General features: G+C 39.3%; 1 protein-coding gene across 4 annotated transcripts in view; it reads right to left on the reverse strand.

Moving 5' to 3' along the window:
• The window catches only part of mipol1 (mirror-image polydactyly 1), a 225614-nt gene that overhangs the window by 125676 nt on the left and 74631 nt on the right, over positions 1 to 25307 (reverse strand). For all 4 annotated transcript variants that reach the window (XM_052033337.1, XM_052031773.1, XM_052032565.1 and 1 more), the window contains 3 exons: positions 16348 to 16483; positions 15617 to 15722; positions 2000 to 2129 (listed from right to left, as the gene is read on the reverse strand). In XM_052033337.1, coding sequence (XP_051889297.1) covers positions 2000 to 2129; positions 15617 to 15722; positions 16348 to 16483 — 372 coding nt within the window. The remainder of the gene's footprint in view (positions 1 to 1999; positions 2130 to 15616; positions 15723 to 16347; positions 16484 to 25307) is intronic.

Consider the following 25307-nt stretch of genomic DNA (forward strand, 5'->3'; position numbering starts at 1 on the left):
TGATGGCTTTCAAGTTTTATTTCTTAAAAATGCAGGTTTCAAAAATGCAAAATTTGCATAAAAATAAAAATTCCTCATATATTTAACTATCAGGAATGTGTCACAGCAATTAATGATCTCAATTTTTCAAACCTCTTCCACCAATTTTTCAAAAGATTTGAGTCACATAAGGCAAAAAAAACTGCAATTGCAATTCTATGCATCATCGTCTATTTTGTTCTAACAGGTTCCAGCAGCGCAAAATGTATCCGCTGGGTAATCAGCAAGAAAATGTTAAATAAACACAAATAAGAAGAAAACATTTTGCAAGACATCCCAGCACTGGTGTAATTTAAATTCAGGGCAAAATAGCTGCACATTTGGCCCTGGCATTCTCCACTCATGGATACTACAGTCTCCTTTTTGGGGAGCTAGGGACTGTCGAAGTTTATATGAAGCTCTCCTCTACATAGCCAGAAGAGAGCAACTATCATCCTTCCAGAGTTTTATCACAGTTAAATGGAAGAGAAAACTCAGGTGGTTAATAATTATTACTATTATATTCTAACTAGTAAAACAGAATATAATAATTATTTGCCATGGGTAAATTATTAGACAATAATAGAAGGTCTATTGAAAGTCTATTATTGTCACATGTACTGAGGTACAGTGGGAAACTTCATTTTCATGCCATCCATACAGATCATTTCATTACAACAGTGTATTGAGGTAGTTCAAGGGAAAACAGTAACAGAATGCAGAATAAAATGTTACAGTTGCAGAGAAAGTACAGTGCAGACAATAAGGTAAAAGGCCATAATGAGGTAGATTGTGATCTCAAGAGTCCATCTTATCGTACTAAGGGACCGTTCAATAGACTCATAACAGCGGGATAGAAGCTGTCCTTGAGCCTAGTGGTACATGCTTTCAGGCTTTTGTATCTTCTGCTTGATGGGATGGAGGAGAAGGGAGAATGTCCGGGGTGGGTGGGGTCTTTGATTATGTTGGCTGCTTTACTGAGGCAGCGAGAAGTGTAGACAGAGTCCATGGAGGGGAGGCTGGTTTCTGTGATGTGCTGAGCTGTGTCTACAACCCTCTGAAGTTCCTTGGGTCTCAGGCAAAGCAGTTGCCATACCAAGCTGTGATGCACCTGGATAGGATGCTTTTTATGGTGCATCAATAACAATTGGTGAGGGTCAAAGGGAGCATGCCAAATTTCTTTAGTCTCTGAGGAAGTAGAGGCACTGGAGCACTTTGAAGGTACTCATAGCTTCAGTGCTTAACTAGTTCAGAGAAAGGATGATTTTCCACAGAATGAGATTTGTGAACAAGCTCAAAAAGAAATGATGAAATTTTGATAATGAAGATTAGCACTGGGTTTTTTATCTTTGTACTCTTCACCTTCATTAGTAAGTGTTTAATAATGCTGTTTCAAAAAAGAATGAAGTATTTTATTAAATATTTTATTAAAATTAATGTAGCCTATTTTCTTTCCATTCAGAAAATACCTTTATCAATTTGCTACAAATAATTTTGTGAAAACTTAAGAGCCCACTGGGGAGTTTTGGTGTTTGAGTAGAACTAGAATGGATTTTTTTTAAAAAGTACTTTTATCTTCCTTGTAATTTACTTCATTTGCCAATAACTCATACCTTTGGACTGCATTTCTCAAATTCAACTGCAAACTTCTTTTTACATATTTTTAAAATGAATTTTGGTAAAGTTTGTTTGGATAGTGGAGTAGCACTGTTTCAAAAACATTAACTCTAAATTTCTTCTCTTCTAATCAATTGAATAGTACAAGAATGAAAGGGTACAAAAAGCCCAAATATCAGATTTTAGCCATATCATTAACTATATTTGCCACTGAATATATTTATCAAGATCTAGGATGTCATTGAAACTAAATATACTAATTAATTGCGAATACTGCATGGAGTGCATTTGAATAACTACCAGCTTAATTCAGAATATTACACAAATGTCTGAAGAATAAAGAATTAAACTCTAATGCACATACCCTTCAAAGGCCTGTTCCAGTCGCTTATTTTTTAAAAGCGCTTCATCTCTTTCCTCATTGGCTAGTCGTAGTCTGGACATAACAGCTGCATCCCGTTCGCTTTGTGCACGATAGATTTCTTCAACTAGAACTGTGAAAACAAAGACAGCCAATGAGAAAATACTTTAACATTTAACAAATGCTGTGAGATAGGAATAGACAGCACTAGACAGACTAACTATCAGCTGCAGCAAATGAATTATGGAGTAATGAAAGGTTCAAAGGGTTTCAGATACATTTCCAAACTACCAAAGAGAACCAGTCCCATCTGTTTGAACTTTGGAGGAATTGGTAGGTGTGATGGCGAATCCTTACACTTATAGTAGGAAAAAGCTAGAACAAATTACAGAACCGTATCATAGAGAAATAGGTGCTGGATGAGGCATTTTAAGCCTTTCGAATCTGTGCTACAATTCAATACAATCGTGACCTATCGTATATCTCAATAGCACAGTCCCATGCTCTCCCCATACTCCTTGATACCGTTTGTGTCAAAAAGTCTAACTCCTTCATAAATATATTCAACAACTTGATCTCCACAGCCTTTTGTGGAAGAAATCTCTTCTCATCTGAGCCTTTGGTATCTTACTCCATATCCTGAGACTCTGATCCCTGATTCAAGATTCCCCAGCAGGGGAAATACTCTCTCTGTATCCAATTTGTCAAGCCACATTAGAGTTGTTTGCATTTCAATGAAATCTCCTTTCATTCTTCTAAACTATATTGAACATCGACCTACTTGAACCAATCTTGCCTCAAATGACAGCACTGCCATCTCATGAATCAGTCTGGTGAACTTTCACTGCACTCCCTAATGGCAAGTGTATTTTTTCTCTGGTGGCTCCAGGTGTAGTCTCACCAGGAGCCTGTATAATTCCAGTGAGACATCCTTGCTTCATTCAAGGTTAACGTACTGTTTGCCTTTTTAATTACATTGCAAATTTTAGAAATTCTAACATTGAAGAACTTACACAAATATCTGCAGTAAAATAGTTTGTTTTAACAGAAAAATTCTAAAAATATTGGTCTGAATCTTTTGCAGAAATGCCAGCAGTTCCACGGGGAACTGCCAGCATTTACCTCTGTAATTGTGTGGAAGTTTGGAACTTGGATTCAAACACCCAAATCCTTAACTTCTAAACAGCTGTTGTATTTTATCATTGAACTCCTCATAGTATTCAGTGGTGGAGCATGACCTTTGACAGATTTTTCAGCTGGGAAATTCACCCACTGTTCCTGTGGAAGGAGAGACCTGGTGCAAGAACTGCAAATCCTTACATTTGAAAAGAGAAGAATGGTTCTGTGAGAGAAGGGCAAGTAAAATGTCTTTTACCATTTCTTGATTTGAGTTAATTATGATGAATTTAATTAAGTTCTCATGCTTTTAATGTTTTAACTTTTAAAAATAATTGCCTTCCATTTTTTCATGAATTTAAAAAAAAACTTCTGATAGCATGTTATTTTTTTAAATAGCTTTGAATGTTCGTGAATGTTAGGAACAAGCATTCATTCTCCGACAGCCAATCATGTTGATGGGTATTTTGAGATCAATGCAATTCTGTTGGCCAATTTTTTGCCATAAAGGTCATGCAATGCAGAGGCCTCAATGATCAGTTGAGGGCAGGACACCTGAGGAACATTGCCTCTGGAGGTGGTCAGCATGGACATGATGGGCTAAAGGGTCTATTTTTGTGTTGTATGATGAGTTACCCCTAGGTAAGAGTGAGTTCAGCAGTTTGTGACTGGTGGGCTTGATTAAGGCCATTAAGAAACAAGAAATCTAGTTTGGATTCATACAAATCAATGCTACCAAACAAGACCAGTTCACTCCTTCCCATCTTTATAATCTCCTTGAGTCCTATATCTTTCCATGTTGCCTGTGCTCCTCTTACCCCGGCCCCTTAATCATTCCCAGATCGAATCATTCCACACTGAAGGCTCTGCCTTCTGCTGTCAAGGTTCTAAATTCCTAGACCCTTCGACTCTTCTTTCAGCTTTTAAGGCAATCTTTAAAACTTAACTCTTTGATTAAATATATACAGGCCATTCCCGGGTGATGAACAGGTTCCGTTTTTACAGACGTCCTTAAGTCAATTTTGTCTATAAGTTGGAAAATAAGCAAAAAAAAAAATCGCTGAATATGATAACCACACCACCACAGGATAATAACAAATGGCATCAAAAGTGCATAAGGACGATAAGAAAGAACAATTACCAAACATAGAGAGAAAGAGAGCAATCTAGTTCTGCTATATGTCAGAACGAATGTATGTTTACATGTCAGACTTTTGAATTTAATAATATTATGGAAGCTCGTTCATATGTGGCGGTATCCAGAAGTCGGGCATTTGTATCCTGGGGACAGCTCATATCTCCTTATTTGACTGGCTCCAGTAAAGTGCCTTTGGCTGTTTGCTATGTTAATAGTGCTATATAAGTGGACGTTGCTGCTGTTGGTTATATTTTGTTATTTTGTGTATAGAACCACGCACTGAACAAACTGGCTGAAACGTATGTCTATAGAACAACCATGTAATTCAAAGATAATTAACCACAATGAGCCCAATGGGACATCTTATGGATGGAAAGGTATCATCAAAATGCATTTTTTCTTTCTATTGCTGTATAAAATAGAATTTTACCATAATCAAATCACTATTATCCATCATTAATATGATCTTATGCCCGTCATGAAACACCTGGACTGAGGGTACTGGCAGTGGTTCTCAGGATAGGTGGCAAGAACCAGTATTATATGAAAAAGCACTGTCGAGAATGACATTACCAACAAAAGTGCAGTGCAGTGAAGTCAATGTATCTGCTGAAAGCATGGGAGCAAATACAGGTAAATTAGCTATCCTACTCAAAATCAAGGAAATAAATGTTTGAGACACACAGTTACAAGAGCAGATTAACAGATATTTATACGTGCAGGTAAAGGGAAGTAATTAGTTACTTGCCCCACTACAGTTCTGAAAATTCCTTGATGACTACAAATGAGATATAAGTTGGTTAAGTGAGTGGGCAAAGATCTAGCAAATGGACTATAATATTTAAATTGTCCATTATGGCAATAAAAATTCAAAAATGACAGATTACAGAGCTCTGAGATGCTGTGTCATCTGAGTGTTCAAGTGCATAATTTGCAAAAGATTAGTATGCAGGGTACAACAAATAATTGGGAATGCTATCAGAATATTATTGTTTACTATGAGGAAAATGAATACCAAGGTATGCTTCAGTTATATAGTGCTCTGGTGGGACTGCAGCTGGAGTGCTGCGGACAGTATTGGTCTTCCTGTATAAGAGATGGAACCAGGCTTGCCTAGTTACATTCCTTTCTCACCAGGTGTAGCTAGAGTCAGGGGACTTGATTAGAATACAATATTCCTGACAGATATCTATGCAAATCCCATTGTGAGATCCAGTTGTGCTTTCTAGATCTTTATATTTTATTACAGGAGCTGTGGAGTCACCTATTTGTTTAGGGGGTGGGAAAGAAATTGTACTGAATGACTGAGAAAGGTTTTGGGAGAATAAACAAATTACGTAGCAGGTACTTCTCCTGCACTAATGTCTCATTTAAATACAATTCAACAATGAGCTACTTAAATCAAAAAGAATACCAAGTTACCTGAAACCATGTTACATTGCACACAGTGCCCAAGATTTACATTGAAATATTGGCAACAGTTATTAAAGAAATTGAGAAACAGTTGAAAGTTCCAAAATGTTCAAGAAAACAATCAGCATTACTTTTGATTTAACTTGAAACAAAATGTTTTAAGTCTGGCCTGATTATAAGCAACATGTTTGGTTTTAAAGGAAAACCTTTGAAGTAGGTTTATTGTATTTTAGTTTTTGAACCTTGCAAACTTTTAACTTCCAGGAAGGAGTTTGGAAACCTATTCTTTGTTGATTCAGCAACCAGCTTGTCCTTACATTGTACCTTCAGCATAGTAAAATATCTGAAGGTGCATCATAGGACATTAATATTTGACACAAAGCAATAAGCTTGTTCAAAGAAGTATGTTTTAAAAAGTGGCTAAAAGGAGCAGAGAAGTAAAGATTTAGGGAAGAAATTTCTGATTTCAGAAACCTGACAACTGCAGGCACAGCCAGTAATAACGGAATGATTATAGTCAAAGTACTTGAGAGAGTGGATAGGTGTGAGAAGATGTTACTTAACCAGGAACCAATCACCGATATTGGGTGCATAGGACATGGAGAGAATTAGAACACAAATAGCAGAATTTTGGATGATTTAAAGGTTTATTCAGAGAACAACGAGGAAGACTGGCTAGGATTGCATTAGAAAAGTAAAATCTAAAGGAACAAATAGATGAGGATTTCAGTAGCAGATAAGCTGAGGAAGGATTGGACTCGAGTGACAATGCAGAATTGGAAAAAGCCAGCCCTGATGGCTGTGCTTCGATGTTCACCACTTTATCTCAGGATCAACAATGACGCCAAGGTTACATGCAATCTGACCAAGTCTAAGTGAGCCAGTGAGAGAGGTTGATCTAAAAATCAGGAAATGGAGCCTGTGGCAAGAAACAAAATATATTGTTTTGGTTTTCCCAATACTAGGAAGGAAATTTCTGCTCATCTAGGGAGGTCAAAATGCAAGAGGAAAAGATACGGTAAATAGTAGGATGCTTCAGAGCATTGATGTACAGAGGGATTTCAGGCTGCAAGTCCATAGGTCCCTGAAAGTGGCACAAGTGGATAAACTGATAAAGAAGACATTTGGCATGCTTGTGCTAGATACTGAATGAGCTGTCAGGGGAGGTGGTAGAAGCAGACAGGATAGCAATGTTTAAGAGGCATTTAGGCACATGAACAGCAGGGAATAGAGGGCAGACCATGTGCAAGCAGGTGGGATTAGTTTAGAATGGCATCATTGTTGGTGCAGACATGGTGGGCTGAAGGGCCTGTTCCTGTGCTGAAGTGTTCTATGTTCTAATATTGTCTGACGGTATTAGAACATTAGACAGTATTAGAAGCTGACTGATAATCCAGCGATAATAGTGGGGTTAGGAGAGGTGACGTTGACTGAGAACTGGGCTATTTTGGCGTATATGTCGAAATGGGACACATTTTCAGATGTTGTTGCTTAAGGACAGCTTGAAGATGTGAAATAGAAAAGGGTGGATAATGATTAATGTTTGAGGGGAATCAGAGAAAAAGGTGCAGGGGTAAAAAGAGAAACCAGAGTCCCTTGACTCTGGCTACAACTAGTTGGAAAATAATGCAACTAGGCAAGCCTGGTTCCATTCTTATACAAGTAGACCAGTACTGTCCGCAGCACTCAAGCTGCAGTCCCACCAAAGCACTATATCACTGAAGCATAACCTCCATACTTTGGTATTCATTTTCCTTATAGCAATCAATAATATTCTGATAGCATTCCCCAATTATTTGTTGTACCCTGCATACTAGTCTTTTCCACATTTCGGCACTCTGATTGCACTGCATCTCAGAGCTCTATAATCCCTTATATTTGAATTTTTATTGCCATAATGGACAATTCATATTTTCCAATATTTTAATCCATTTTCTAGATCTTTGCCCACTCACTGAATCAACATATATATCTCATTTATGCTTCCTTATGACCTCTTCACAACTTACTTTCCTACTTAGTTCATCAACAAATTTCAGCTCCCAGTGAATACATGCTACCTTCTCGTCTAAAGAATCCATCCTTGCATCGATTGAACTTATTCACATATTACAACACAGAATGAAGTCATTCACCTCATTGAATCCCGGCAGAGCAATCCTTTCTGTCTCATTTCCCCGCTCTTATTTCCTTGTACCCCTGCAACTTAATCTCTCTAACATGCCCATCAACTCCCCTTTGATCCTTTTGCCATTTACCTACATTAAGGGGTAATTTAAAGTAATCAATTAACATGTCACCAGGCCTTTGGAATGTTCAAGGAAATCAAGGCACCCAGCAGACTTCCATGTGGTAATAAAGAGAATGTGCAAACTCTACATGGGCAGCATCTGAGGTCAGGATCGAATCTTGGTGCATGGAGCCTTGAGGCAGCAACACCAAGTGCTGCACCACCACACCATGCTTAATTGAAGGTGGAAAAAGAGACTACAAAGAGGTTCTCTTGTGTCTTCAACCATCCTTAGGTTGTCATCATTTGGTCCAAGTATCAAGCCTGATTTGAATCTCCATTCTGTCTAGGGCAGAAAAAGGCCTGCAAGGACCATAACATTTGTTGACCAGGATCTCAAATGCAACTAATGCATTAGCAGTTGTTCTGTATCCATATATGCAACTGAGAGAGAAAAAAAACATGAAAAATAGAAATATATACCATGGCATGCTCTTGTGGAATTTTATGCTTCATGTGCCCAATTTTCCTTTGTACAACAACTCTATTGAAAGCAAGTGATAGAAAGTGGAGAGTAAGCAAGAGTGAGGCACAGAGGTGAGAGTTGGAGAGAGGGTCATGACTAGGGGATGGGCATGGCCAGGTGGACAGCTAGAGAGAGACAAATAAACACACATTTGTGGAAGAAAGCCCACAATCTAATTCTGCTTTTTGTTCTTCAAAAGCAATTTGTGGGTTCATCTGCACATTGCTTCAGCACCCTTTGCTCCTGAGATACATATCTTCAACAAGCAACTGAAAACAAAAAAAATATTTTTCAGTTCTTTTGAATACAAAATGTTAAATTCTGTACCACTTTCTGGATCTGACATCACAGATTTTCCAGTGGCCATGTTCCTCCGTAATATACCTCAATCCCCTCATTACAATTTTTCAAAGAACTCAGCATCTTCCTCAGCCCAGGGCTCACCTCTAATTTCTTCCTCATCTGTGCAGCCCTCAAATACACAATACCAATGAAAGGTTCATGTCAATGCAAAACAATTACAGAAGCACCATATGAATGCTGCAGAGGTACAAATTGAGAGATAGCACTCTCAAAAGACACCAACAGTGCATATCACTGCCCAGCTCCAATGACACACACTTTTACAGATCTGATTATACTAATTAGCAAAAGCAAAGTACAACAAGATCCTGGTCCATATAAATTAATGAACAATAAACATATTAGACCACAGACCGCAATCAGTAAGGATAGGCAGCAACACCTCACAATTATCCTCAACACAAGTGCCCCACAAGGCTGTGTCCTCAACCTCCTATTTTACTTTCTATACACTGACGACTGCGTAGCCAGATTCTGTTCTAACTCCATCTACAAGATACCACCATAGCGGGCTGAATTTCAAACAATGATGAGTCGGAGTATAAGAAGGAGATAGAGAGTCTAGTGGCATGGTGTCATGATAACAACCTTTCCCTCAATGTCATCAAAACAAAAGAGCTGGTCATTGACTTCAGGAAGGGGGGCAGTGCACATGCTCCTGTTTATATCAACGGTACTGAGATTGAGAGTGTTGAGAGCTTCAAGTTCCTAGGAGTAAATACCACCAATAGCCTGTCCTGGTCCAACCACATAGACGCCATGGTCAGGAAAGCGCACCAGCTCCTCTACTTCCTCAGGAGGCTAAAGAAATTTGGCATGTCCCCTTTGACCTCAATTTTTATGGATGCATCATAGAAAGCATTCTGTCTGGATGCATCGTGGCTTGGTTTGGCAACTGCTCTGCTCAGGACTGCAAGAAACTACAGAGAGTTTTGGACACAGCACATCATGGAAACCAGTCTTCTCTCCATGGACTCTGTCTACACTTCTCGCTGCCTCGGTAAAGCAGCCAGCATAATCAAAGACCCCACCCACCCCGGACATTCTCTCTTCTCCACCCCCCCATCAAGCAGAAAATACAAAAGCCTGAAAGCACATATCACTTGGCTCAAGGCCAGCTTCTATCCTACTGTTTAAGACCCCTAGTATGCCAAGGATGGATTCTTGACCTCACAATCTATGTCATTATGGCCTTGAACCTTATTGCCTGCCTGCATTGCACTTTCTCTGTTACTGTAACACTTTATTCTGCATTCTGTTATTGTTTTCCTTTGTACTACCTCAATGCACTGATGTGATGAAATGATCTGTATGGATGGCATGTAAAACAAAGTTTTTCACTGTACATAGAACATAGAACACTACAGCACAGTACAGGCCCTTCAGCCCACAATGTTGTGCTGACATTTTATCCTGCTCTAAGATCTATCTAACCCTTCCCTCCCACATAGCCCTCCATTTTTCTATCATTCATGTGTCTAAGAGTCTCTTAAATGTCCCTAATGTATCTGCCCCCACAACCTCTGCAGGCAGTGTGTTCCACACAACCACCACTCTATGTAAAAATCTTACCCCTGACATCCCCCTTATACCTTCCTCCAATCACCTTAAAATTATGTCCCCTCATGTTAGCCATTGTCGCACTGGGGAAAATTCTCTGACTGTCCACTCGATCTATGCCTCTTATCATCTTGTACACCTCTATCAAGTCACCTCTCATCCTCCCTATCTTTAAATAGAAAAGCCCCAGCTTGCTCAACCTATCCTCATAAGACATGCTCTCCAATCCAGGCAACATCCTGGTAAATCTCCTCTGCACCCTCTCTAAAGCTTCCACATCCTTTCTATAATGAGGCGACCAGAACTGAACTGAACTGAATGCAATACTCCAAATACTGCAGAGTTCTATAGAGCTGCAACATCACCTCGCGGCTCTTGAACTCAATACCCCGACTAATGAAGGCCAACACTCCATATGCCTTCTTAACAACTCCATCGACCTGCGTGGCAACCTTGAGGGATCTACGGACATGGACCCCAAGATCCCTCTGTTCCTCCACACTGCTAAGAGTCCTGCCATTAACCTTGTATTCTGCCTTTGAATTCGATCTTCCCAAGTGTATCACTTCACACTTATCCCGGCTGAACTCCATCTGCCATTTCTCAGCCCAGCTCTGCATTCTATCGATATCCTGTTGTAATCTACAGCAACCTTCTACATTATCCACAACACCACCAACCTTTGTATCATCAGCAAACTTCCTAACCCACCCTTCCACATCCCCATCCAAGTCATTTATAAAAATCACAAAGAGCCAACTCACCAAGCACTTCTCATGCCCCCTTCTAGCTCTCCTAAGTCCATTCTTAAGCTCCCTCCTGGCTACCTTGTGACTCTCCAGAGCCCTGTCTGATCCATGCTTTCTAAACCTTAGGTAAGCTTCTTTCTTCCTCTTGACAAGATATTTTATATTCTCTTGTCAACCACGGTTCCTTCACTCTACCATCCTTACCCTGCCTCAATGGGACAAACTTATCCAGAGCCCCATGCAAGTATTCCTTAAACAACTTCCACGTTTCTGCTGTGCACTTCCCCAGGAACATATGTTCCCAATTTACGCTCCCAAGTTCCTGCCTAATAGCATCATAATTCCCCCTCCCCTAGTTAAATACTTTCCCATATCGTCTGCTCCTATCCCCCTCCAAGGCTATGGTAAAGGTCAAGGAGTTATGGTCACTATCTCCAAACTGCTCTCCCACCGAGAGATCTGAAACCTGATCAGGCTCATTGCCTAGTACCAGGTCCAGTATGGCCTCTCCTCTAGTCAGCCTGTCCACATACTGTGTCAGGAATCCTTCCTGTACACACTGAACAAACTCCGTCCCATCTATCCCCTTTACACTAAGGAGGTGCCAATCAATATTCGGGAAGTTGAAATCACCCATGACAACAACCCTGTTATTTTTGCACCTCTCCAAAATCTGCCTCCCGATCTGCTCCTCAGCATCCCTGCTGCTACTGGGGGTCTGTAGAATATTCTCAACAGAGTGATCACTCCCTTTGTTTCTGACTTCCACCCAAACTGACTCAGTGGATGATTCCTTCAGGACATCCTCCCTTTCTACAGCTGTAACACTGTCCCTGATCAGCAAAGCCACTCCCCCACCTCTTTTACCTCCACCCCTGTCCCTTTTGGAACATCTAAACCCCGGAATATCCAGCAGCCATTCCTGCCCTTGCGACAGCCAAGTCTCTGTAATGGCCACCACGTCATAGCTCCACGTACGTACCCACGCTCTAAGTTCATCAGCCTTGTTCCTGATACTTCTCACATTAAAGTTGACACACTTCAGCCCATCCAACTGACTGCAATTTTGCCCTTTCAACTGCCTATCCTTCCTCAGTCTTTCTACACTCTGCAGCTACTTGTACAGCAAATAAACCAAACCCTGACCTATCACCCTGGTTCCCATCCCCCTGCCAAACTAGTTTAAACCCTCCCCAAATGTTCTAGCAAACCTACCTGCAAGAATATTGGTCACCCTCCAGTTCAGGTGTAACCCGTCCCTTTTGTAAAGGTCATACCTTCCCCAGAAGAGATCCCAATGAGCAAGAAATCTGAAACCCTGCCCCCTGCACCAATTTCTCAGCCATGTATTCATCTGCTAAATCATCCTATTCTTATCCTCACTGGCACGTGGCACAGGCAACAATCCAAAGATTAGTACCCTTGAGTTCCTGCTTTTCAGCTTCCTACCTAACTCCCTATATTCCCTCTTCAGGGCCTCATCTCTTTTCCTACCTATGTCATTGGTACCAATATGTACCGCAACCTCTGGCTATTCACCCTGCTTCTTCAGAATGCTGTGGACCCGATGCGAGATGTCCCTGACCCTGGCACCAGGGAGGCAACATACCATCCAGGAGCCTCTTTCACGTCCACAGTCTGGCCCCCTTAGTATGGAGTCCCCCATCATACTGCTCTCCTTTTCTCCCCCCTTCCCTCCTGCACCACATGACCAGGCTCAGTGCCAGAGACCTGGTCACTGTGGCTTTCCTCTGGTAGGCCTTCCCCCCCCAACAGTATCCAAAGAGGTATACCTGTTATTGAAGGGAACAACCACAGGGGTACTCTGCACTACCTGCCTATTCTCTGTCCTTCTCCTGAAAGTCACCCAGCTACCCGCCTCCTGCAGCTTCGAAGTGTCTGCCTTCCTGTAGCTCTTGTCTATGTACTCCTTGGTATCCTACAGGAGCCGAAGGTCATCCAGCTGCAGCTCCAGTTCCCTACCTTGGTACATGCGACCATAATAAACCAATTTACCAATTATTAGGTCCACCAATAACAATGAATCCCTGATATTATTCCATGGAATACCTATATGTGAATATTTGTGCACGTCTGAGATGCTTCTTTTTGTGGAAGAATTAACATTTTTTTTGTTGTCAAAGTGTATGAATGCCAGAAAACCAAATTAATGCATTAATCATTTGTATACTTTTATCCCAAAAGTCTTGAGTAGTAAGCAAAGTCGATAGTGCACTTTGTATCACTAATTACTTTTAAAGCAAGACCACAATTATAAAGCAGTTAAACAAATCATCTGATTTGCATACAAGGGTCCCATAAACAGCAATGAGATGCTAACCGGGCAAAGGAGAGCTATTGTACAAGATTAAACAATTGGGATAATAGAAGCAATATTATTTGTGGTAAACAACTATTCTAAGTATTGAGTCCTGCCAACCAAAAAAAAAGTTTTTGCATTAAGACGCAGAGAAATCCCCAAAATATATTTAACACAAGAAATAGATTGATAGTGTAATGGTAGAAGATACTTATGAAATGAATAAGGATGGTGCTTACCAAATGTGCTGCCTGGGCCATTACCTGCAATTAACTTCATTCTCAATTGGTCTCATCAGACATATGAGGTTCATAGGAATTTGCATCACTGATGCAAACCTTAACCAGATGGTTGAGGCCTGCATTGGTCTTAACAAAAGAGTGAGACTCTACTAATCAATGTGAGTTAGCCATCTTCCTCCAAGTTATCTTTATCATTGCTGACCCTGCCTTTACAATCCCTCCACACCTAATGACTTTGGGTTCCACTGTTACCAATCATATCCCCAATACCCACAGCCTCCCTCTGACCTCACCTATAACACATAACACTCTCTTGGACCTAGAATGGCTGCAAGCAGGACTTGTGTCCACACTTTTGACTCCTGGCTTACTGGTCTTTTGAAATACACAGAGACCCCTAGTGGGATGCCCATTTCCCAAATATAACCAACCAATAGTGGTGAGGATAATCAAGGAATGCTGTGAGGAAACCCATAACAGGGGTGGGGGGGAAGGGGAAGGGAGAGGACTTTCCTGAGCCCACTGTTATATGCCCTGAGGGCTGAAGTGAAAGGACAAAGAGCAAAGAGTGTTCTTCACTGATCAGAGGTTATTTCCACTGATCTATCAACTCCAGTGCCATTTTTTTAAAAGAATGGTCTCACGCAAAGGCACTAAAATAGAAGGAAAATTCTACTATATCTCATGTTCTTGTGTCCACATTGGCATTTGCATATTTAGATCAGGGGGTGAAGGGTAAGAAATTCATTTGAGGCAGGTAGTTAGCATCAAGTCTCCCTGTGGCAGTTTCTGATTGCTTAGCTCGTGATCTCACCCAATTTCAAGATGGATTGCAGAGAAAATTCATCCTAAATTTTCTAGGAACAGAAATGTGCATTGTTATTCAAATACATTACTATTAAATAATGGCAATTGCACAATCTCACCAATTTTTGTTTAACCCTTGAAGGAACATGGTATTAAAATGGAAATATCTATTGTGTCACATTTTCTATATTCAAAAACTTGCAATCACTATTATTCAAAATGAGTAATCATATAAAACATGTTTATCAATGAAAAGCTTGAATGAAATGTTTAACTGAGTATGTAAAATTGTACATTTCCATTCACACTTTATATAACTGCAGAGATAGCTTAATTTTGTTTTATTTGCAGAGTCCTTGGGACCTGAATTTTCCTTCCCAAAAAAGGTTAATTCGCAAAGTGCAAAGTGGCGCTACACTAAATACCAGAAATGCTTTTAATTTACAACTGAGGAAAACGAAACAGCAGCTATTTCCCAGTATAGCCTGTTCACTCATTATTTTTGAGCAGCTCATCTATATTTAAATAAAAAGCAAAAATACAGCTGATTGAAACAGATCAATTTAAATAAATGCCTCAGAGCTAAAAATTAAAAGCTAATATATGATAAAAGAGGCTAGAGAAATGTAATATAAATGAAATCTCTTCATAGGAGTCACAACAAAATCATTAAATGTGAACTACAAAAGCTTGTCTTCAGGTTGTATTGTGTAAACTAGTACTTTAGTAAGAATAGGCTCAGTTGTAGATAAGTGTGAATGCAACCAAACAAAAGATGCTGTGATGCTTTGAACCAGTTAAAACAATAAGCAATGTTTGAACTGTTGGATGGAGGGTAAAGGCACTAGTAATCATTATTCTCCCATGTTGACTCAAGGCCTTTCAACAAAACAAACAGCTTCTTTTGTGATTGAATTGACATGGTGTTAACAATGCATTTAATGCCAATATCAGTATGAATTCAGGTAAAAGTGTCCAGCCTGCTGGTACCAGGATCTTAGAATTACTCATTTTATGTATCATTTAAAACTGCCAAAAACTTTAAACCCTCCCACCTTTAGCAAACACAGCTAATGCTCTTGGTAGCATGTCAAACTGCAGCAGCTTCAGATACTGTATCTATCCACCAAACCACTGAAATTCTACAGAAATGTACCTGCAGCTTTTTCAGCCACTCTGGCTTCCACTGCTTTTTCTTGCAATTCCAGATCCAGTTTTATTACTTCCAGTTCTCTCTCACTTTCTGACAATTTATCTTGAAGCTAAAAAGTATAAACATATTGCAATATATGTATTTGAAAGATCAGAGAATGCGTATCTTTTCTGGTCACAAATAGATTAATTGCAAAAGTTAGCAAACCAGTGAATGCATGCAAGATTGAAATTGGGAAAATCTCAGAAGGTTGCTATCAATAACAGGGAACTTATCACAAACTACTAAATTACTATTTCACCATCAACACACAAAGGCATTCTACAGTATGAAATAATATTCATACTTGAGCTATCCCTGACATTTTATTTGATAAATAAAACAATTTGACTGTTGCAATTTTAGTTTTGTGGGGTATATTAGTCAACCTAAATTTTCATATATCAATATACTTGGATTATATGTAAATTAAGTAACCTCTTTGTAAAACTGTCTTATTGTGGACACATAATGGAACTTATTATTAATTACATTGTAAATGCTATCCCAAATTTCACAGTAAGTTCAAAAGTAACATTTTATACAAAAAATATTGAACATATTTTAAAGCAACGTAGTGTATTATTGATTTAAATGTTTATAGACTGAAATTTAGAAAGGTATTGCTAATGAAGTCAGGAGACATATTTGACATAGATACAGAGCACAGTTCATCTAAACTTTTAAGAAGGCACCTTTTTATTAGATTCTCTCACTGCATTCAATTCTTTCAATAGGAAAGCGATTCTCCTGTTATCTTCTGAGAGTTTGGTAACTTGACCTGGAGTGAAAGGGTCACGCAATGCATTGGTACCTTCACTTGCAGCCCTCCTATTACAAATCAAAGACAGAAATCATTTAGAAGGGCTCAAAGTTCACTTGAATGCACAAATTTAGTTTAGAAGCTCATGGCACCTTTTTGATTGAAGACTTGGATTGAGCAAATAATGACTGCATATAAAGTGGGCCTAGTTATTCTAAAGCATGATATTCTTAATCTCTTGGGACTTTATATGTGTGGAGTGTATATTACTAGCTGTGCTACTGGCAAGCTAAATCTGAAGAATTAAAAGTTACCACGATGAACTAACATGTAAAGATGCCTAATGTTAATAAAATATTGAGGAAGTTATACAACCTTATATACTGAACTTAAAATATTTCTAGGTTTATTTAAATCCAATGAAGAATATTTCAACAGTCTCTTTCAATGATTTCTTCTCTCACAAAAAGCATTACATAATAGTTAATACTCGTATTCTTGACTATTTGTAGCACATTCTGTTTATAGCTTATAATCCTTTATGGGGATGTAATTTCTGCTTCTCTTCCCTCCCAATCCTCTCATCAGAACACCTTCCACAACATAACATACCCCATTGTTGATGACTAACCTTATCATTAAAACACAAACATAATCCTCAAATGCATCTTATTTTACTTACATAAAATAATGTCTTTGAAAAATGTCATTAAATACTTCTCATGCTGTTTGATAGATGATCTTCAACCATCATGAAGTAGATAATTAGAATGGTCTGTAGTGCATCAATCAATTTTTCCCAAACTACCATACAAACTAAGCTTTGGCTACCTTTGGAACAAGGCATAGCTGCGGAAGCACGTGTAGGTCCAAGCTACAACTCTCACTTTGTAAATTGGTAAATTGGTTTATTATTGTCACAGTGAAAAACTTTGGTCTGTGTGCCATCCATACACATCACATCAGTAAACAATTATAATAGAAGTAATGAGTAGATTTGCAGAGAGCAGCTTGCAATGAGTCGCCACACTGAGCCATCTTGCTTTTTTTTGATTAAGACTGGTTTAAAAAAAGATCTGAAATTGTCCAGCACCTCCAAGAACTCAGGGTATCCCAAAGCCCTTTAGAACCCTTAGAGGACTTCTCAAGTGTAATCATTTTTGTAATTAAGACATTTAATAGACAACTTGCACACGGGAAGCTCCGATAAACAAGGTAATAATTGCACCTTCCTTATTCCTGAACTCTACCCATATTGATTCACTGGAAGAACTCTCCAGGATGTCCTCTCTAATGTGCTGCTGTAGCACAGAGATCTAGACAGGCTGCTAGCCAAGTGGAAATTATAGCGATAGGAAGGAATGTGGTCAAAGCAGAACTTGAATACAAGGATGGGAATTTTACAATTGAGGTATTGCCTGAGTGGAAATCCGTATGAGCTTGCGAGAACACATGCGAAGGATCAATAGGATGAATCAAGTTTAGATATGGACAGTAGAGTTTTGTTTGAATAAGTGGTTACAATTTGGGACAATGGTCAAGAGAACATGGAAGTGGTTACATCTAAAGGATGCAGTAACTGCATGGCGAAGAGCTTCAGCAACATTTAGAACTAGAATGGTCAATGCTGAAGCACGTGCAACCTGTACAAGAAGGATAGGTTGCACCTAAACTGGAGGGGCACCAATATCCTCACAGGAGGTTTGGTATTGCTACTCTGGCGTGTTTAAAGTAGCATGGCAGGGGGATAGAATTGAGGGGAAGGTAGAGGTTAAGTCAAGTAAAGGTGCAAAGAAGATCAGACGGTATTTATTTCAATGCAAGGAGTATTACAGGGAAGGCTGATGAACTCAGAGCCTGGATTAGTACATGGAACTACAATGTTGCAACCATTGCAGAAGCTGGGCTGAGAGAAGGGCAGGGCTAGCAGTTCAACGTTCCAGGATTCAGATGTTTCAGACATGATAGAGAGGGATGTAAAAGAGATGGTACAGTTGCACTACTGATCAGGGAGAATGTCACAGTGGCACATGGAGAGAACATGCTGGAGGGCTCTTCCAGTAAAGCAATATGGGTAGAGCTCAGGAATAAGGAAGGTTCAATTATAACGTGCAGAGCAATCTCTGTTTAGATCTTACTCTGGTCTCCACTCTTCATAGTTTTTTCCCAGTGCACTGGTGTATTATCCTGTAAATTGCAAAAGTTCTTCATTTATGCTGCAAATTTTCACAACTCCAATTCTCTTTCCTTGAGATACAAGAGAATGCAGATCTGGAGCAATACACACAAAATGCTGGAGGTATTCAGCGGGTCAGGCAGCACCTATGGAGGGAAATAAACAGTCGACGTTTCGGGTCGAGATTAATCCCAATGAAGGGTCTCGACCAGAATAAGAGAAATCCTGTCCTGAAACAAAATGCGTTTAAATTCTCAAAGTTGCAAGTTCAGAGCTGCTGCCAAGTGAACCAATCTGACAAAGACAAAGCTGCACATTCCATTACCAAAGAGCATTTGCTGAATCCTTACAGTTCCCTGGTTCTCCATTACTGCATAGAACAAAGTATGTGGTAAACTGAGCTGTTGCACCATTTGTTTGTGTGGTGGGGTCGAGGAAGAGGAGTTTGCAGTGGGAGGATTAGGCAGTACAATGGAACTTTGTGCACATTGACATATTTGGAAATATGGTTCCCAAATTACCCATGATTTAAGTACTAACATGTTGAAAGCCATTTTTCAATTCTACCAGTTGTGAAGCTTCTAGGTGAAAGAAACTATGCTTTGTGGATACAGTGCAATTTATTTTGGCCTTAGATATTGTTATCTGACACAAACAATCCACAACTAAGATCTTATTCAGCAAAATGAGAAAACATAGGTTTAAGATGACAGGTAGGAAGTTCAGAGGGATTTCTGCCAAGCATGTTTTTCACCATGAGGGAAATGGGAATCTGGCATGCAATGAGAGTGGGTGGTGAGGCAGGTACTCTCACAACATTTAGAAGTATCAAGACAAGCACTTGGTTTGCCAAACTATTGAAGGTAAAGTACCAAGTGCTGGTGCATGGGATTAGTATTGACATGTAGTTGATGGTCAGCATGGATATGGTTGGTTGAAGGACCTGTTTCTCTGCTGTATAACTCTATATTTGATACATTACTGAAACTGTGCAGTAATTAATCTGTTTTGTCCCTAACTGGTAGAAAATTTGATGCTGACGCAATTACCCTATCACACAAAATGGATCTTGCTTTGTTCTTTATTGATTCCTAGCCATACACCATTCACTTACTGAAAGGACAAAAAGATTATCTTGTTTTAGACTCTGCCAATAACATCCTGGAATAAAAGAGTAAAAATAATCTGCTATGATTTATTTAATGGCTTTTTCCCTATTAAAAACTGAGAACTCATTATATTGGTAGTTATGGGTTAAAACTGTGAAAAGCATGACCATCACCTCCTTTACAATTAAACTGTAACATACTTCATATGAGTGCATTCTTTTTTTGCTAATAAATAAGATGAAGTTGAAAAGTGGATGCATCAAAAAACACATAAAAAGGAAAATATAAAGCTTAATGTAAAAATAAACCAAGAATACAAACCATCTTTATCTTTCAATTTCTCAGGCATGTATTGTTAATTCAGAATATATACTGCATTTGATCTAAATGAAGGATAAAAATTCTTGTCATTTTTTTACTGTGTCAATTTTAATTTTGCTTTTGAAAATTAAATTCAAATTGAAAATTGTTAAATTTCAGCAAACTGCACTGAATTTAATGCTGCTCATCTCCTCATCACTGTGCTGTGCTTTAACAAGAAATACTGATGTCAATCATTTTTAATTAATACTTCAGAATCTTTGTGAAATGTCTTGGAATGGTTAAAACTATATTATACTTGGAAGTTACACAGGTTACTATTTGAATTTTTCTAAATACAGTTGATCACCATAGGCTTACAATCGGATCTGCTAAGATGCAATTCTTTTAAGAATAATTCACAATGAAGATTACAGAATAATATATCACAGGAATTTATTCTATTATACTTGTACTGATTCTTTGAAACAGCCATCCAATTAGTCCCGATTCATGGTTCTCCATGGTTGTGTAAATTTTCCCCTCAAATATTTGATTTGCTCCCTTAAAATTAATATGGGCTGAATCGAGCTGGATTTGATCTGCCATTTGAACTCAGCCCCTGCACATACCTGGGCTGGACGTGGAGGGCTGCATGGACCGACTATATAGCCTTTGTAGTTGAACACTGAGGCCTCAGCAGCAACTAGGGCTTTGAAAACTCTGATGAGGAGGAGGAAACAAGAGGCAAGGCTAGGGGCAGAGCCATTTCTGTGGCCAAAACTGGAAGGCATGATTAAAACATTAAAATAAAACATTAAAAAAAATCTAAATGCACTTTTTTTCCACCCAATACACAAGTCAGGAATCCCCATTCAGATGAATGGGAACTCTGATCTGAAGTCACCATTCTTCACACAGTTGGTCTGGATTTAAGGTGGGTCAGTCTTTGCTCTCTGTGTCAGAACTGGCCAGTTCTGATGCAAGGTGATCCATTGTAACACTAATACAGTATTTTCCCTTTTAACAGATACTGCCTTCTCTTTTGTTTCAGAGTTCTGGTAACTGTTGTGTTCTGCATCTCACAAATGGAAATGTTTTATTGTTTCCAAAAAGTACATTTAGATTTTTTTTAACTTTTTATTTTTGGTGCTGTTTTTAATGGCACCAAAAACAATGATGTTACTGAAACAGACGTTCCCTCTCCACCTCTCTATGATTTAAAACATGTGATTTTCTCATTTATCCAGTTCTGATGAAGGGTTATTGATCCAAAACATTTACTGTTTTTCTCCCCCCAGCTGCTGCCAGGGCTGCTGAGTTTTTCCAACCTACCCGGTGTATGATTATGAAGATGTTACACCTTGTTAAGTATTGTTCTCAGTAAGTTTTTAATGTCATAGTAAGACATATTTATTATCACCAGCCCTTAAAGAATTAATTTCATTTAAATGAATTGTAACTTCCTCAAATGTATTTCAAACTATAGGGTGGGTATAATCAAGGCTGAAATTGATAGATACTCGGACAGCAGTGGAAAGTGGATGAGGCACATCATCAGTCCTGGCCTTATCAAAGGCTCAAGTGGATATATGGTCAACTCATGCTGCTGTTTCTTACGTTCTTAATTCTTTATGTTCTAATATTTCAGCCTCTACTTATATTTTGTGCATATTCTAATATTTAATTTGAGCTCTGCAAAACATTTTAAAAGTTAATTAAATATTATGTACTGCCCTCTTAGATTGGTGTCAGTGAGGATTTAATACGTTTGGCTGCTCAGTCAGTTTGGTGACTTCACAGAAATCAAAAATCTAGTATTCCTTTGGATCTTTCCTCCAGATCCTTCATCCCTTAGCTTTCTTCTGACCTCATCTCTTACTCAAGTCTTATCCCCTGTGGGGTTTTTACTATCCTTTCTGATCTTCCCCTCTCTTATCCCATATGATCAGTTCTCAGCAGGGTGTTCAGATTATCCCCCATTCCCTTTTGTTTCAGCTTCACCTCTGCCAATTTCTTTAGCCAGACTGTAGACCCTTTCTTCAGTCTTCAAAGTTCATGATCTACCTGTAACCTTCTTTGGATTCTTACTCTCTCAAGATCTACTTATTGTTAACTGCCATTGTGGCATTGACCATCTCAGTTTTAGCACTGCACCTATGCACTTTAACCAACCCACCGCTCCTCTCCCTCAAACTTGCAGTGTTCCATTTGCTGAGAACTGCCTTTGAAATTGCCCTCAAGCTTGCTGACAAGCACTGTGCTGTTGTTTGGCAAACTGATTTCTACATTGCAGGGGCTGCATGCCAGCTCTTTGATTTGTCCTTATACTTCTCTGTGAACCATGACTCCACCACTGAACATTAGGTAGGTGTCTCCCAGTCACTAACCTCATTTCTTGCACAGATCTTCCCTTCATGGCTCTCAGTCTCGGTCCTTGAACAACAAAATAACTCTGCTTTCACCTCCTCCCTAAGATCTACATGCAGAACTGTTCTGGTAGACCCATCTTGTCCCATATAACTTTTTTTTTCCTGTCTTGACTCTATTCTCCCTCCCCTTATCCAATTTCTTCCCACTTACATCTGACATCTTGGACATTTTTTGCGACTGTGCAATTTTCTGGTCCCAATGGGCTCATTTTCATTGCAGGCATCTATCCCATACCAGGATGGCCTGAGGGCTCTTCACTTCTTCCTTGAACAAAGGTCCAACCAATCCCCCTTCACCACCACTCCCTTCATCTGGCTGAACTTTTTCTCAAACTAAACAATTACAATCAAAGGTATGGCACTGGGACCCTGCACAGGTCCAAACAATGAACTTCTCTTTGGATGAGATACATGGAAAAAGTCCTTGTTTCAATCCTGAAGCCTCTCTCTCTCCACTTTTTCTCCATTACTTTGATGATTATTTTGAAGTTGTTTACTGATCTTGCATAGAACTCAGAAGTTTCATTATCTTTATTGCCAAGTTCTGCCCTGCTCTCATTTTCCCAATGGTCCATCTATCACTCTTGTCTTTGCTTTTCTGTGTCAGGTGATAGGTTAGTGACCAGAGTCAATACAAACCCACCTCCTGCATGCTGTAAGGACTCCAGTCCATTCTCCCAGTTTTCTCTGCTCCATCATTTCTGTTCTAATGGTGATACCTCCAACAACAATTGTTCTGAAACGTCCTCTTTTAAACTTAACCACACCTTTCACTCCACCTTAGTTGACTGCTTTGCAGAATACTTCCATTCAGTCCATAAGGATAACCCTCAGTTTCCAGCTGCCCATCGTTTTAATTCTCCAGTTTACTCCCATTCTGACCTCTCTCTATATTTACCCTCTTACACTGATATAAGCTCAGACAACAGCATCTCATCTTCTAACCAGGCATATTCCATCCTTCAAAACTCAACACTGAATTCAACAATTTCAGGCAATTAGCTTTTCTACCTTACATCAGAGTAAGCCGTTCAGATGAAGGATCATCTGACTATAATGTTAACACTGCTTGTTCTCACTCCACAGTTGCTGCCTGACATGCTGAATAATTTCTAGCATTTTCCTTTTTCCCTGATTTCACAATTGTTGGATGCCAGGGATCCTGTTGAATTGATACCAAACATAATGGATATCAGAAATGAGGACATCCACACCATAGAGTTTGCTGGTCGTTGTGGGCAACTTTCTTCCAGGTCACTGCTGAGCATAATCACCTCATCACCTTCTTGCACCTGCGGTCTTCTTGGTTACTGCACCAGTTTGAAGGTTTAAAAGCTCATTGTGACTTTTAAGATAGTGGATGGAGTTGCTTCTCATGACCTAAACAAAATGAATAATGTTTTCAGGAATTTAACAGCAGAGTCTGAGTGATCATTCCCATGGGTCTGATAGGCAACTTCCTTTTTCAACCATTCTCAACCTCTGCACTCCTGTCACCCCAAATAAAAAATAGTCAAGATTAACATCAAGTTTTATTCAGTTCTTTAATTTGATTAATTGGTGTTTCTTCTTCAATTCCCCCATGCATAAGACCTTTGATTCAAATAGACACATCAGTTTTCAATTTTAAAAAATCGTGTCTAATGAAATTTTGAAGAGGCAAGAAGTAAAGGGCACCTACCTGAGTAAATGTATCTTTGTATCATTAATCATAAATCAATAATGGGCTGTTTGTGGAAGTTGAACACCCACATCTTTCATCAAAATTAACTGTAAAGTTGTTAAATAGGGTTTAAAGCCTGAGATGTAGTAAATAATGGGAACAAAGCTCAGGAAGGTTTCATAAAAAATTGTTCTGATTTGGATAAACAGAAATGGTTCCCCAATTTCATTTTGGCATGCTGATCAGCTTTTAAACCTTGAAAAGTGGGTGGGAAGCACAAATTTGGGTGGCTTCAGCCTACATAAGACAGGAAAGTGAAATTGGAGATTGGTCAGTAGTTTGCAAGGAGTGAAGTGTAATGGATTTTACTTTTTGAGGAGAGTTGTGCTCCTGTCAGATATGAAGGGGTGAGAATTAACAGCATCAGTTACAAAGCAGGCTATGAGGGGAGGTTGAATTGCGAACAGGTTAGAGCAAATATGGACCAGGAATCAGGTGATGGATCACATGTTCAAGATATTTATGAAACTTCTGTCCAGTATTTCCCACACACACTCTCCCCTTCTAATCCACCATTCTATGCCATTCTATACCAGTAAATTGGTTTATTATTTTCACATGTACCGAGGTACAGTGAAAATCTTGTCTTGCACACTGTTCATATAGATCAATTCATTACAACAGTGCATTGAGGTAGTACAAGGTAAAACAATCACAGAGTGCAAAATAAAGTGTTACAGTGCAGAGAAAGAGCAGTGCAGGTAGACAATGAGGTGCAAGGTCACAACGAGGTAGATTGTGAGGTCAAGAATCTATCCTTATTGTACCAGGGGACAATTCAATAGTCTTATACATGTTTTAGTGGGATAGAAGCTATCCTTGAGCCTGGTGGAACGTGGTTTCAGCCTTTTGTATCTTCTGCCCGATGGGAGGAGGGAGAAGAGAGAATGTCCGGGGTGGGTGGGGTCTTGAATTTTGCTGGCTGCTTTACCGAAGCAGTGAGAAGTGTAGACAGAGTCCACAGAGCGGAGGCCGGTTTCTAATATTTCTCCATCCCTATTAATTCACATTTTTTACATTTTAGGCCACCTTCTAAAGAAATGGATTCTAATCTCTTTATCATTGTTTTCGTGTTCCACTTCAATTTCTGCTCCTGAAAACATCATTGGTCATCCCACTGTAGCTCTGCAGTCACATTCCAGCCTTGTTTAA

The sequence above is a fragment of the Pristis pectinata genome, chromosome 1 (genome assembly GCF_009764475.1).
Source record: "Pristis pectinata isolate sPriPec2 chromosome 1, sPriPec2.1.pri, whole genome shotgun sequence".
Taxonomy (NCBI): Eukaryota; Metazoa; Chordata; class Chondrichthyes; order Rhinopristiformes; family Pristidae; genus Pristis; species Pristis pectinata.